We start from the raw sequence: 16,105 nt of genomic DNA, 5'->3' as shown, positions 1-16,105 counted from the left end.
CCATTGCACAAGTACAGTCAGTAACTGCCTGCTATAGGTTGTGTTACAGTGATACCCAGGTGCTTATAGGATTTCTTGTGTCCTCAACAATAGCCTGTTGAGCTGAGCCCTTAATAAGAATTTATGTTCAATTCTGTAATAGACCCTTGTCTTGCTGTAACATGGATAAGATAGAGAATATTCTCAGACAAATATTTATTGAATATATAATCATTCTCAGTTATCAAGTCCTTGAATAACTAACTTCTGACCAGTCTATTTTATGCTGAGTATGCTTTTAGTGATGGTTTTATAAAGGTTTTGGTTTTTATTCCTTCACTGCCAACTACCAATGCAGTATTGTCATAGCCTTAACAATACCATTAAAAAAAAAAATCTTTGTTGAGCTGACATTTATTTGGAAGATAAAGTCTTTAAGTTGAGTTCTGATCTGTGCTATTATGTGTTACTTTCTCTTCTCCCTAAATAGAATTGCAGCGATTTTTATCTTCTTGAAGAATGACCACTAGCTTGTTACCATTTTAAATAATGGATCCCTCTTTTGTGACTTCACAGATTGGTCAAATCATTGCACCACAACATTCAAAGAAGACGGACTGTGGACCTACCTCAATCAGGCTGTGACCTGCTCCCCTTGGGTCATGTATATCTTCGTGTTAGCAGGTTTTCATTTCTCATGGTCAGCGTTTTTATTAATAAATCAACTTTTTCAGGTATTTATTTTCTTATAGTGCATATACAGTAACATGTAGTGAGGTAGAAGGACTTAAATTTCAAATCAGAAGACTTAGATTTGAGTTCTGCCTCTGTCACTTACCCTGTGGGTCTGGGCATGTCATTTGACCCCTGAATTGCAGTTTCCTATAAAATGGGCGGGGGTGGGGGGTTAGTAATTGCTGTCAACTCTAAGAGAATGGTTTAAAGGTTAGAGTAATAAGGTGTTAGTATAGTTGTGAGAGTTATCTAAGCTGACCTCTTTAACAGATAGAGGTCAGAGAGGTGAATTGAATTGCTCAAGATCACCCACTGAATGGCAAAAATCAGAACTGGTAACTTAGGTCTTCTGACAATTCCATTCAAGGGCTTTTTCTGTCATATAATTAAACTATATGGTGTGTAAAAGCATGGTATAAACTATAAAGCATTAGGCAGACGTGAGATGATTATGTTCCCTCCCTTTTCCTAGCCCTGTTTGTTATCCTTATTATTATGTGGTACTTAAGGGCATGGAAGTGGAGAAGAAATGAAAGATGCATCACTAACCAATGGACATACACTTGCAGAGAAGGTCATGACTATAGAAAGGTCATGCTCCAGGGCAGTAGCCACCACCTTCAGCTTTCTGTGAAGCTTCTGTTCCTTCCCTGCTGCGTGCCTGCCTTTAAGAGCGTAACCTAATTCCCATTGTTGCTATGGCCTCCCTCATGGAATGGACAGCCATGATCAGTCTGAGCCAATTACTGCCAGACCTCAGATAATTAGAGCATTACGCAACAAAAGCAAAATGTATTCCATTTTTATGAGGAAGTAACCAATTCTGCAATAATAATAAAAAGTAAAGGAAGGAAAAGGGGGAAAATGCTGAAGAAACGAATTAAGCTGATAATACTGACTGAATTGAGGTTTCTGAATATTCGTCCTAATCTCCTATCCGACATCTGTAGACTCGGGCAGTAGGAATGAATATTAGCAGGACTTCCCTGTTGGTCGGGTGGTTAAGACTCCTTGCTTCCACTACATGGGGTGTGGGTTTGATCCCTGGTATGGGAACTAAGATCCTACATGCCATGTGGTGTGGCCAAAAAATAATTTAAAAAAAGAATGAATATTAGCGTCAATGATTATTAATATTATAATAATCATTTATAATGTGTGTGCGCTCAGTCGTGTCCAACTCTTTGTGGCCCCATGGGCTGTAGCCCACCAGGTTCCTCTGTCCATGGAATTTTCTAGGCAAGAATACTGGAGTGGGTTGTCATTTCCTACTCCAGGGGATCTTCCTGACCCAGGGATCAAACCCTTGTCTCTTGCGTCTCCTGCATTGGCAGGTGGATTCTTTATCACTCACACCACCTGGAAAGCCATAATCATTTATAAGTTAGTTCTAAGAGTCCAGGAAAGGAGAAAGAAAATTAGAACTGATGTCTCAAATCCTAGGTTCTGCCTCTAAATCCACCTCTGACTAAGTAAAGGTATTAGTCACTCAGTCGTGTCCAGCGCTCTGTGACCCCATGGACTGCAGCCTGTCAGGCTCCTCTGCCCATGGGATTCTCCAGGCAAGAACACTGGAGTGGGTTGCCATGCGTTTCTCCAGCAGATCTTCCAAATCCAGAGATTGAACCTGGGTCTCTTGCATTATAGGCAGATTCTTTAACATCTGAGCCACCAGGGAAGCTCAGCCATAAGCAAGGCACTCAACATCTCTTAGGCTTAGCTTTCTCATCCGTAAAATGGACACACAACTTTGGCACAGTCTTCATCTCAAATGTTGAGGAGCCCACTGATGGAAAGGCGCTTTGGAATATGTAAAGCATATATAAATAATATATATATATTAGGTATTATTAATGCAAATGATTATTTATATATGGTTTACGTATTCCAAAGCACTTTCGCGTCAGTGGCCTCACAAACATTTGAGATGGAGACTGTGCCAAAGCCGTGTGTCCATTTTACGGATGAGAAAGCCAAGCTTAAGCGATGTTGAGTGCCTTGCTTATGGCCATAGGGCTCAGTTAGAGGCAGAACCTAAGACTTGAGACATCAGTTCTAATTTTCTTTCTTCTTTCTGGACTCTTTAAAGAAGTACAAGTATTTGAGGATATAATATCTTTGCTTTTTAAAAGAAAGTTTGTTTATACTCTCTAAGGCTGGAAAGTGAGCTCAAAGTTTTGGATAGTTTTCAAATAGGAGAATTCAGAGTAAAGTTGTTTTCTTAATAAACAAAATAGTCCAGTTATTTGAAGTCTTTCATTTCCTAAGTGCTCTCATGAGTCATGGTTTTGACTGTAGCAAGTCAAACTGAGAGGGTGACTGCTGACAGGGACCATGGACTTTGTTCTCATGCTGACGGAGGTGTCCATCCCAGTTCTGTCATTTTCTAAGCTGTGTGGCCTTGGACCAGTTGCTTCACCTCTACCAACCTCTGCACTAGATCATTTTAAACATACTATTGCAAGTCCTTAGACAAGCTAAAGAGGATGCTGTGATAATCTGTGTTTTACAGATAAGGAACTTGATGTTTGAGTTGTTTGAGAATTGGATGAGATACCTCAGTGAGTAATATTGGTTTTAATGATTCAAGAATTTTTTTAGCTTCTTTAATTCTTACCCTTCCCCAAATTTATAGCTGTCCTTATAAAGGACAATTTTCAAATGTCCTTCACTTCAGATTAACTTTATTTGACCCTTTTCAAAGAGATACTAAGAAGCATACAGAGGTTGAGATAATTGTAATACTGACATTATGTTGCTTGATTCATCTGAAATTTGAATGCTGAATGTGTTGAGAATCTAAACACTGCCACAAGCAGTGATTGCTAAAGCAATCATTTCATGACTATCAGTCAATGCCCTCTGCTTTCTTGAAGGTTAATAAAAAGCAGACAATCCAAAAAAAAAAAAGCCCAGCTACTAGATTTACATAGGAGAGTCTGGGTTTGAGCTATCAAGTCCTTTCCCTTACCACGATCCTTGGTTAGAAGGCTTGGTGTTGTTGTCTTTGGCGATCAGTGTCCCGTGATGCTCTGCCAAGAGTGATGAGCCTCAGTGTGGTGGGGTGGGGGTTTTTTTTGCATACCTTCCAATATTCTTTTTCAGATTGCTTTTCTGGGCCTGACCTCCTATGAGAGAACCAGCCTGCTGAAGCAGAGCAAGCACATGAAACAGACATTGTCCCTCAGGAGGACCCCCTACAAGTAAGTGAGACCTGTTCCTCCCTCTGGGTCTATGGAAGGTGCTGGCCTCACCATCACCACCTGTGGCCCTGCTGCCATCCTCCCAACTGGCTTCCTGATGGAGTTGGACCTCTTCTTTCTTGGAAGCCTCAGTGATAGCAGAAGAGTGGTAAGGTCATGAGCCCCAAGGTGGTAAGAATTTGGGATTTAGTCTACTGGACCAAGCACAAACAGTAAGTGACTTTGAAGTTTTGCCAAGCCGGGGGATCTTTTCAGTCAAGCCACATGGTCACAAGGTTGCATATTGCTGGCATGAAGTCAGTGTGAGATAACTGAGCACGTGGGTGAGAAAGCCAGCCACAGGGCTCTCTGCAGAAAGCGTTAGATTGCGAGCTTTGCCAGGATTTTCAACCTGACTTTCTATCACCAGTAATTCTTTTAGCCCTATGGTTTAATGAGCCCACCCGTGTCAAAGAAAAGCTACTTTTTTAGGTTTGGGGTATGTTCTCCCGAGAGCACCAGCTGTGTAAAACCCGTCCTCTGTCAAAAATGAGTGTGTCTGTAGGAAGGCCATCCTCTTATGATATGAATGATCAGGCTTTGAAGCTTATCTCCCTGTCACATATATCGGGATCTGGAGGCCGGGAGCACTGCAGAGGTGACCCAGGGCCCTCCAGGGATTTGAACGCTTACTGCATATCTCATGAGCAGTCTATTTTAAAGCACACTCATGGTACAAGATGAAACTGTTAGGCTGTTAGACAGGGAAGTCAGAGCCTGTAATATGACTGTGATGTGTGTTTGGAGAAGAGAAATTGACTTAATTGGGAAGAGGGGGCCAAAGTGATGGAGAGTAGAGACTGGTGTTAAGCTTGTGTTGATTGCTGGAGACTGGCAGTTGTAATAAGTCCCTTTCTCAGGGATGTAACCAGAAGAATAAATATTTAGTCCACCGAAGTATGGACCTCTTTGCGATAGAGGTGTAATTTTAAGCTGAGCCTTGAAAGACATGGGGTTGGGGAGAAGGAAGGAAGGGCATTCTAAGCCCTGGAGAAGAGTCTGAATAAAGGGCCAGAGGTGAGCGAGCTGGGGCATGATGAGTAATGGCAGCATCCTTGGAGGAACTAAAGGTAAAGCCTTGGAGCCACTTTGAATCTGGCTTCCAAATGCTGTTCAACCCAAAGGTTTGTCTTATTTGTCCTCCCTAAGTTACTTTTACACATAGCCAGCTCTTGAGCTGGGCCCTGTCAATCTCCAGCATGCCTTCCCGCTTCTACCCTGTCAGTTCCACGTGGGCAGCCCTCTGCCTGGGAAGCTGCCTTCTGAGCAGCCTTGGAACTCTTTCCAATGGCTCTCACTAACCAGCAGCAGCACACGCTCATCCTCAGTCACAGATGTGTCTTCATGTACGATGGGGCACACGCGTAAAAATGAATATTCCTGGTAACTGGAACAGATAGTAGCACTCAGGAATTCAATGGAGGACAATAAAGATGGTGAAGATACATGCAGTCAGGATGGCTCCAAAGGTGAAGTGGGCCTTGCCCTGGGCCTTGAGAGCTGGTAGGACTTAAGAGGATGAGGGTGTTACCTGATATGAGATTAGTGAAATGTGTGTTCCAGGGTGGTAGAATGGCCCATGCAGTTGTGATCATGGGGAAAGTAAAGCCACGGTAGCTATCACAAAAGGTACGTTTGGAACATGGAAACCTGAGGAGTCTTGGGGCTTTATTGTGTAGGGCTGTGAGTACAAAGATGAGGAATTTGGATTTGAGCCTCTGGGCAGAGGAATGTCTTTAAAGGGTTTTGATTGGGAGGTGAGGAGCTATGATGTATCATGTTTTTGGAGGCCCAATCTCCAGTATGTAAGATGAATTAGAAGGAATTGAGACAGAAGCATCATTTAGAGAGTTTCTTAGAAGAATCCCATCTTTTTGATTGTGTGTGTGTGTGTGTGTGTGTTTCTGGCCCGTCTGGCCTTCGAGATAGTCCAGGTCTGAATTAGAGCAGTGGAAATGAAAAAACAAAAACTTAATAGTGGTGGTGACCGTTCCAGTAAGTGAGGATCCAAAATGAACTTAAGTTGCCAGGAATCTCAGAATAGGGATTCACGTTCAGAAATGGAGCCAGGCTTCAGTTTTTACCAAAGGGTCCCAGGTTCAAGGAACTGTCTGATTCACCTCTGGATTTCTGTGGGAGCTTAGAAGGATGTGTATTGTAAATTCTCAGCGCACATTTAGGGTTTGAGTAAATGTTTATCAAGTGCTAACAGGAAATGTAGTAAGACGCATTCTGTTCCTTTCTTGGCAGCCTTGGGTTCACACAAAACCTCGCAGATTTCTTCCAGTGCGGCTGCTTTGGCTTGGTCAAGCCCTGTGCAGTAGACTGGACTTCACAGTACACCATGGTCTTTCACCCGGCTAAAGAGAAAGTTCTTCGCTCAGTATGAAGAAAAGCACCCCGTAACTCTCACTTTGATTTGTTTGTACTTACATCGATGCTCTGTGGTCTGCAAGTGAAATGAAGATTGAGAGTTCACCTAAGCCCAAAGGAAGGCACAGGTGGCTTTTAAAGCCATTTGGTAAAAACAGAAGTTCTCAAGAAAGCATTTACACGTTTTCAGGTTTAGTAAGACGGACTGTTCCTGAACAATCTTAGCCAACGTCTAAAAAGAACTTTTATATTTTTCACGAGAAAATGCAAGTTCCTTTTGTTTTTTTGGCGATAATATTCACCGATTATGGAGAAAGTGTGGTATTTTCAGATACTTTATTGGCTGTTTCAAAGTAGTACTATTCTTTAAACTTGTAATTTTTGATAAATTATTTGTCTTTGTTTTATCTATAAATATGTAAAAAAATATTTAAATAGATGTACCTGTTTTGCTTTCACATGTAATAAAACAATTTTTTTGTAGCTGAGATTTAGTTTCTGAAACTTGACACTTCTTGAACCTTAAATTAAGAAAAGGTGTATTTAGGACTGAAGAAACATTCCCAGTTCCAGGAATGAGGTGAGATCATTGTTAATACAAATAAGCAAGTTTTTATTTCATTTTCTGTTTTACTTAGAAAAGTGAACATAGGAAATATTAAAGACTAATTAGAATTTTTACTTAGCACTTTTAAAATATTAGATGGATGTGATTGTAAATGCTAATTTCCCCTTTCTGGAGGAAATGCTAGTTCCACTTTAACTCTTGGTATTAACACACACACACACACACACACACACACACAGATATATATACACACACACACACACACACACACACACACAGATATATATACATCCCTGGACATGGCGCCTGCCTGCTGGAAACCCTTCCTTAGCTTCCCATTGCCCTGGGGGTAAAAGCTAAAATTCCCATCATGCCCTGCTGGCCCTGTACTGTCGCTGTTTAGTCACTAAGTCATGTCCAGCTGCTTTACAACCCCATGGACTGTAGCCGGCCAGTCTGTTCCACCTGTGGGATTTCCCAGGCAAGAATACTGGAGTGGGCTGCCATTTCCTTGTCAAGATAGCGTTGCATTTTAGAGCCTTATTTTGTTTACCATCTTACTTTGGACCACACTTTGTCCTCTAACCACACAGACTTTCAGTTCCTCAGTGATCTGTTCTCATTTTTTTCTACAGAGCCTTTGAGATAAGGAAAGTAAAGCCTAAAGACGTATGCATGCTCTCCAAGGTCACATGGATACTAAGTGGGCTACCTACTCTAGAGTGCCGGCCTCCTAGAATATCACCTGACATGTATGTGTTCAGTAAATATTTGAGTGAACTTGTTAAATGTGTGATTTTAAAGCAAGAAATGATGTGACCAGAATTGTGCTTGAAGGCTGATTCTCATTTGAGAGGCAGAATGACTTTTTCAGGCTATATCCTCTCTCCATTCCTTTCCTATCAACTCCTCCCAAAATATTCTCAAATTGTGATCCATAGACCATTTAGATCAGAACCACAGGGATAGGGCAGGGACCTGGAGCTCACTTGTTTATAATTCAGATTACCAGAGCCACTATATTCTAGCATATCTAATTGATATGTAACATGGAAAGCACATTTCATTCTCCCTGGTGGCTCAGGCAGTAAAGCGTCTGCCTGCAATGCAGGAGACCTGGGTTCGATCCCTGGGGTCGAGAGGATCCCCTGGAGAAGGAAATGGCAATCCACTCCAGCGCTCTTGCCTGGAAAATCCCATGGACAGAGAAGCCTGATAGGCTACAGTCCATGAGGTCGCAAAGAGTCAGACACGACTGAGCGACTTCACTTTCACTTTCACAAATATTTATGGAGCACCATGTTAGGTATTGTAGGCCAGAAAACATTTAGTTGGGCATTACTAACCTTGGCATTTACAGTCTAGAGGGGAAGCTAAGATAAATGTAGAAGATAATTCTACATTTAGAAGAATGTACATTTAGAATGTACATTCTACATTTAGAATGTAGAAGAAAAAATGTAAGATAATGTAGAAACTACTAAAAGCCATAAGAGGGATCCAAATAAAATATTGTTAGAGTTTAGAGGTTGGGGAGAGCCTCAGTGGTGTGATCAGGGAAGTGTTTATGGATGACAGGGCATTAGAAAGTATCACAGTCTTCTGTGATACTGAGTTTGAAAGCAGATAGATAGTTGGAATTGAAAGGCATTCTCATGGAAAGAACTTTGAGTAAAGACAACAGGAAACTCTGTGGTCAGCACGATGACACCGTGGGCCCACAGGGTGCTGGAAGTGGGGAACTCGGTTAATAAGTTGGAAAGGTGGACGGGAGCTATTATAGATCACCAGGGGTCTTGAAGGAGCTGTAAGATTAAAGTGAGTAATAAGGAGCTATTTCTTTATATATATATATATATATATATATATATATATATATATTTGTCTGCACAGGTCTTAGTTGTGACATGTGAGATGTTTAGTTGCAGCATTGGGGATCTAGTTCCCTGACTAGGTATTGAACATGGGCCCCCTGCATTGGGAGCTTCGAGTTTTAGACGCTGGACCACTAGGGAAGTTCCAAGGAGCTATTTCTTTACTCTCATGTCAGTAAAAGTTCTTGAAAACCTTGTCAGTATCTCCAGGTTCTCTCTCCCATCCTCCTCATAACCCATCTGCAGTCAGGCTTCGACCTCCAGCACTTCATGGAAGCTGCTCCTGTCAAGTACTCCGTGTTGTTAATTCAGCGTTAGTTCCAAGTCCATCTTACAGAACCTACAGCAGCATCTGACAGTTCCTCACCCAGCCTCCAGAAGCGAGCACTCCCGAGTTTCCTGCTCATCTCACTGGTTGCTCTTGAGAGTCTGACATCTTGCTGTCATTTTGTGCTGGAATGTCCCAGAGGCGAGTCCTTGATCTCCTTGCTCTTTATCTAAACTTACTTCCTCTTTCTTGATAATCTCATCTGATTTTGTGGTGACATACACCCCAGGTTATTAACTCCAGTTGAGACTTTCTCAAACTCCAGACTGTGTACCTGACGTATCCACTTGAACATCTAATAGTAGACATGTTAAAACTTAGTTGTCCAAATTGAAACTGAACTTCTGATTTCTATCCTAGCTCCACCCCCACAACATAGATTTTTAAAAATAGATAAGAATAAAACATAGAATACATTTTTAAATAAGTGAATAAAAAGTAAACAACCGTATTCCCTACCCTCAGTGTTCTTTGTACCCACTGATCAGAAATTTAATCCTTTCCATTACTGAGGCCAAAACTTCACAATTTTTTCTCGATCACTTTTCCCCATAATACTGCATGCTCATTTCTTTGAGAAATCCTACTGGCTCTACCTTCAGGATATATCCAGAAGAGGGTGACTCGTGGCCACCGTTGTTGCTGTAGCCCCGAGTTACATCACTTCTTGCCTGCATTACTACAGCCCTCTTATTTGGTCTCCTTGCTTCCACCTTCACCCGGTTACAAGCAGTGGAGTAATCCCTGTACAAGGCAGATTGAGTCACAGCACTCAGGAGTCCTCCAGTGGCTCCGCATGTCACCAGGGGAAGAGGCGAAGCCCTGACTGGCCTGCAGGGTCGGGCTGGCCGCTTGCCCTGCTTCCCCCTTGATCATCCCACACACCCTGCACACTTCTGCCTCAGGCCTTTCCCTGCCTGTTCTCTCTGCCGAGACTGCTGTAACCCCAGAAATCCACAGTGCCTTTCCTCCCAGCTTTCTTTGAAATGTCCACTTCTCAATGAGGCTTGCCTTCATCCACATTTTGAAAGTTGTGACATCTTTTTCTTGCCCTTTTCCTCCTCTTTGCCCCACACTGCATTTTTCCCCGTAACACTTCCCGCCTTCTAACACACTGTGTTCTTTATTCATTGTGTCTACTGCATACGGCCTCCCTCTCCACCGCGTTAGAATATACGGTCCATGAGGGCTCTTTGTTCTGTTCACTGATGCATCCTAAGCACCTAGAATACTGTCTAGCACGTAGTATATACTCAGTAAGTGTTTGAATGAATCTGTTGAGTGGAATTGAAGGGATTTTGAGCAGAACATGATGTGATCCGAGGTGTTTGAAGACTGATTCTCAGTTTCGGAGCAGGTGGACTTTGTCAAGTTATATCCTCTCTGCTTCACTCACCAACCCCTGCCAAGTTCGTGTTTCACAGGCTGCTCACATCTGAATAAGGGGCTGGGGTGGGAAGAAAGGGTGGTGTCCAGGGACAGTGTGTTGAAAATTCAGATTTCTCATCTCAGACCTTTTAAGTCAAGTCTCTGAGAAAGAGAGTCTTGGTATCTGAATTTTTGTCAGGTTCCCCAGGTGATTCTCACATAGACATGCTACAGGAATCATTTGTTTAAGGAATCTTACCCTCACTCTATTTTGGCATCTCCCTCAGGTATACGAGGGTGTGAAAGTTACAAAAAGCCTGGGCATCTCTTTCATACTGGGCACCCGGGGTTTGTATGCTGAGTATGTCAGTTGTAAGTTACTTTCGCCTCTTTGGGCACATGTGTTCCTAGTGCCTCAGTTTCCTGGTTTGTATTCTGATTAGTTACAGTACAGTGCATACCTCCAAGTGTTGTTATGAACACCTCCAAGTGTTATGATGAGGATTAGCGGAGTTAATCATACAAAGTGCTTAGAATTGCAATTGACACATAGTAAGGGCTTAATCAATGCTGGCTATTCAGAAATCCTTGTAAAGAGAGAAGCTGTTGGTAGGGAAATGTGTCCAGTCTCCCTCTCTCCTCTACACTGTGTGTCCATGTTAGGACTCTGAAAATGATCACATCTTTGTCGGCCGACTTTGTGTTAAGTTCTGCCAGTAGGCTGGAAGGAGGAGGGGAGACGGGACTGACTCCATCCTGCTCACCAGCTGTTCCCCTCAGTGTTGTTCAAACAATGGCCCTTCACCCCGACGATGACAGCTGGAGTCAGTGTCTAACTTTAGCTCAGTGGTGCCCCTTGGAAGCTACAACCGTCTGCAGACCGAGCGCTCTCCTCAGAGATCTGACTCCACGCTCTTGGGAGAGCTGTCCTTGAGGCATGTAGATGAGGGTACCACCATCTCTTCTCTTTGTTTCCAAGCCCCAGGGATAGTGGAGCTGTGTCTTGTATCTCTGTGTTAAGTCAGTGTGTGCCTTGTTAATTTTTCAAAAGTTTTAGCACCCATTTAGCCAATTTCTGCTATTAGTTTCTCTTTCTAAAAAAATAGTGTGATTTGTTTTTCTGACTCAACCTTGGCAGATAAAATTTGTTAGAGATAAACTTTTAATTGTGGTCTAGATAACAAATAATGAAGGAGCCGGAGAGATCCAGCCAGCTCCATTACTGATTAAATGTAGGCAGAAGAGGAGGAGCCAAAGATGGCTTTGCAGTGTTGAATCCAGTGAATGAGGCGGTGGGGGGGGGGGGTGGCAGGGTGCAATTTTGAGAAGTAAGGAAAACAGTGTGGAAAGACTAGGGGGTGAGTTTGGTAGTTGGGTCTGTTTGAGGTACTTGCAGACTATCCACTGGAAGAAGTTAAGGCAGCTGGAAGGAGGCCAGGGCGTGCATGTGAGTCACCTGCACGGATGGGTGAGCCAGTCACAGGAGAGAGATGAAAATAAAAAGGGAGTTGCTGTCCCAAAATGGGAAGGTCAGTTCTCAAAATGGAGCAAAGATGAAAACGAAAAGAGAGAGGAGAAGGACAGGAACATGACCTTAGGGAATACGGATCTAGGGAGCTGGAGAAAAGAGGGGATGGGCTGAGAGGAGGTTGGGTAGGAGGGTAATCAGGAGACAGTCACAGCATGCAAGGAGGGGAACCTTCAAAGAGAGAGCAGTGGTCAGGAGCTAAGGCGAGGCTGAGAAGAACAACTGAGGCAAGACCAGAGAGTTTGTGATCAGTGCTGAGGGGGTATTGGAAACCAAATACCGAGCTGCTAAGGAATAAATGAGTCTTAGTCTTAACAGTTTGGCTCTGAAAGAGAGAAGGCTGTAGGTGAATAGCAAGGCTTTGTTTTTGTTTGGTTTTAACACCAAAGCAAGCCCAATCATTTGACTCATACGCTATCTTCCCATAGCTTCATTTCTTTTCCCAAATGTCTGTATGGTCACCCTGGAGATGACACATCTGACTCATTTTCACAAATATTAGGCAATCCTGATGATGCTCCCTGTGACTTAAATGGATGAGATGGACACTGACAGTGAATGTCTTGGATGCAGCACATCCAGTGTTTCAGGTACGTATTAGTCAAGGGAGTTAACACAATAGTAAATATCCCCCAAATCTCAGCGGCCTAACGCAACATGAGGTTTATGTCTCCCTCTTGTCACAGGCTATTTAGAATTAGCAGGTGTTCTATGCTGGGACCCAAGCTGCTTCCCAGCTAATGGCTCCACCATTTCCTAGGGCCTCAGTGTCCACCAGACTTTCTGTATCCACAGATGTGCGAAGAGAGAGTGGAGACTTTCCTGGGGGTCTTGGGGGCTGGGCCTCCATTGGCCAACTCCGTCATGTGTCCTAGTCGCTGACTGGGAGCCTGGGAAATTCAGTGGAACCACGTGCCCAGGAAGCAGAGGAGAAACACAAACCCTGCCAAACCATAATAAAGTTATTGCGTTGTTTTTTTTTTAAATTTCCATGTATAATATCTTGCTCCCATGTAGAATATCTTCTAAATTTTAGCAGAATTTGCTTTTAGTCCAGCCTGCAGTCTCTCACACATCACTTGCTCCACACGCTCATTAAATGCCTGCTATTTTTTAAGCACAGTGAATGCAAGTGTGTCACATTCTAACAAGGAGGCAGATCGAAGTTTAAAAACTCAGTGCAGTGAGACAAGTGCTGTGTTCATTACATACCGGCAGTGGGAACACAGAGGTGGGTTAATTGGCATTTGATCTGTGGCTTGATTTCTAGGAGTTCACCAGGCTAAGGAGTTGGGAATGGGTTCCGTGTTCTTGGCATTCCAGGCAGGAAGAATAACATTTGCAAAAGCATGATGGGGTGGGGGGATTGGTGTATTCAGAAAGCTTTGCATCTTTGAGTGTAGCTGGGCTCAGGTGGAAGAGATGGTCTAAAGCTAAGTTGAATGAGTTAAGTCTGAGGCAGTTCCTGTCCTTTATATGACACACTGTTACAAACAGAACTGTGCTCCCCCCCGCCCCCCAAATTCTGTGTTCAGGTCCTAACCCCCAGTATCTCAGAATGTGATGTATTTGCAGGTGGGGTCTTTACAGAAATAAGTTTAAATGAGATGATTCAGGTGGTCCCTAATTCGAAGTGAGTTGTGTCCTTATAAGAAGAGGTAGTTATGATAATTACAAAACAGACCCACACAAAGGGAGGGAGAAGACAGCCATCTAGAAGCCAGGGAGAGAGACTTCAAAAGACAGCAACTCTGCTGACACCTTACTCTCAGACTTCTAGACTCTGGAACTGCGGAAAACAATTTCTGTGGTTTAAGCCATCTCTTCCATGGTCCTTTGCTACTGTAGCCCCAGCCGTATATCAAAGAATGAAGATATCAAATCAAACATATCAAAGAATGGGGATAGAGGGAGTGTATTCTAGGGACATTTTGAAGTAGAATCAGGGAGGCTTGGGGAATGAGGCAAGGAGGGATGTCAGAGAGGGCAGAGCTAAGGACGACTGAAGTTTTTAGCCTTTTTTTAAAATTAATTTTTTTTTTATTTTAATTGGAGGCTAATTACTTTACAATTAGCTTTCAGTCTCCCAGGTGGATGGATAGAGATGCTGGTACCTACACTGCAGTGGAGGAGAAGGTTGCATTGTCTGGTAATCATTTCATGTGTGTGTTACCCGTCAGCAAATCTGGAAGTCCCTGGTATGGGGGACCTCCTAGTGAAGGGCCAGGTAGTGTGTAGCTTTTAAAGTCACTTCAGATTAAAGAGAACTTGGTTTAATTAATTCAGTTCATCACTGGCATTATTATTTGATTGACAATGATGGGAACTCTGATAGAGCTCTGGAAAAAAGTTTACAAATCAAAAATACACTGTCCTGGGCTTCCTTCCCAAAGAATTTGGAATGTACAATATTTCTATCCTCAGGCTATTTGAATGGAAATCAGTGGCTGAATCACCCCAGCAAGAATCTCTGGGTGAGTGAAGCATACTTGTGTATTACTTGTTTGAAAGTGTAATGGGATGCAACCCCTGCCAGCTGTTTTTCTTTTTTTTCCTGAACGATTCTATTTATACCAATCAAACAAAATGGTTAAATGTATTTGCACTTTGAACGTCAGAAAATAGATAAATAGGTAAATAGTGAAGTCAGTATTATGGAAAGCTGGCTTAAAACTCAACATTCAAAAAACTAAGATCATGGCAGCCAGTCCCATCACTTCATAGATGGGGAAACAATGGAAATAGAGAGTTTTTTTTTTTTTGACTCCAAAGTCACTGCAGATGGTGACTTCAGCCATGAAATTAAAAGATGCTTGCTTCTTGGAAGAGAAGTTATGACCAGCCTAGACAGCATAATAAAAAAACAGAGACATTACTTTGCCAACAAAGGTCCATGTAGTCAAAGCTATGGTTTTCCCAGTAGTCATGTGTGGATGTGAGAGTTGGTCCTTGAAGAAAGCTGAGCACTGAAGAATTGATGCTTTTGAATCACAGTGTTGGAAAAGACTCTAGAGAATCCCTTGGACTGCAAGGAGATCCAACCAGTCAATCCTAAAGGAAATCAGTCCTGACTATTTATTGGAAGGACTGATGCTGAAGCTGAAACTCCAATACTTTGACCACCTGATGTGAAGAACTGACTCATTGGAAAAGGCCCTGATGCTGGGAAAGATTGAAGGCAGGAGAAGAAGGGGATGACAGCGGATGAGATGGTTGGATGGCATCACTGACTCAATGGACAAGAGTTTGAGCAAGCTCTGGGAGTTGGTGATGGACAGGGAAGCCTGGCGTGGTGCAGTCCATGAGGTCACAAAGAGTCGGACATGACTGAGTGACTGAACTGAACTGAATGAAGTCAGTGCAGGGCCTTGTGCATGACAGCAAGTATGCAGCCCTGAACAAATGCTCATTTTAAAAACATCTCCTTGGGTCTTGGAGCACAGAAAGCCCCACAGTTTAGTCTCATGTTCCGTAATTTTTGTCAATAGATTTTCATTTGCTGCAAAGAATCGAGAATTTCACGGTAGTGGTAGAAATGCTGTGATTGTTAAAAGAGGAGGTGAGAAAATACACCTGCTTGAGCCACCAAGGTCTTGCTGAGGAGGCAGAGGATGCAGACGTTTTTAAATGGCTGCATTTCATTTGTGAGGCTGGCAGTTCGACAGAAGTTTTAAGAAAATTGCTAAACCTAAGGGAATTGCCCTGGAATGAAAGAAAATCACGCTCCTGTTGTGTTTACCACAGCAGACTCCACATTTTGTTGCCATGTCTAAGTCTTCACGAAACGCGTAATATTGCAAAGCCTGTGGTAAGGAGAAAAGGATGAGGTCTTCAGCAGTTTAATTAGTTTGATATTCCTTTTAGAATTCACTGCCATGTTGTCTGTTTCCTTGGGGACCCCCTACTTTCTTCTCCATTTGTGCTAACTAGAAAGAAGCTTAGCTGACAGATTCTAGAAGACTGCTTCCCTCTGCCTGTTGCCTCCTTCTCCTCCTCACTCCTCAGTTGACACCAAAATCCACTACATCCTCTGCACAACTTGTTAAAAAAACTTTGTTTGTTTGTTTTTTTTTTAATGTCCCCCTATTCGAAAGAAAAGATCCAGAGACA

General features: G+C 42.8%; 1 protein-coding gene across 1 annotated transcript in view; it reads left to right on the top strand.

The window, feature by feature from the left end:
• Positions 1-6,664, top strand: part of ZDHHC13 (zinc finger DHHC-type palmitoyltransferase 13) — a 52,206-nt gene extending 45,542 nt beyond the window's left edge. Inside the window, exons 15-17 of the mRNA XM_052662058.1 lie at positions 556-713; positions 3,820-3,917; positions 6,207-6,664. Coding sequence (XP_052518018.1) covers positions 556-713; positions 3,820-3,917; positions 6,207-6,345 — 395 coding nt within the window. The 3' untranslated portion in view covers positions 6,346-6,664. The remainder of the gene's footprint in view (positions 1-555; positions 714-3,819; positions 3,918-6,206) is intronic.
• The last annotated feature ends 9,441 nt before the right edge of the window (positions 6,665-16,105 follow it).

This window comes from Budorcas taxicolor, chromosome 25 (assembly GCF_023091745.1).
Source record: "Budorcas taxicolor isolate Tak-1 chromosome 25, Takin1.1, whole genome shotgun sequence".
NCBI lineage: Eukaryota > Metazoa > Chordata > Mammalia > Artiodactyla > Bovidae > Budorcas > Budorcas taxicolor.
The sequence above is the reverse complement of the archived record's forward strand: the minus strand, read 5'-3'. Positions and strand labels throughout refer to the sequence as shown.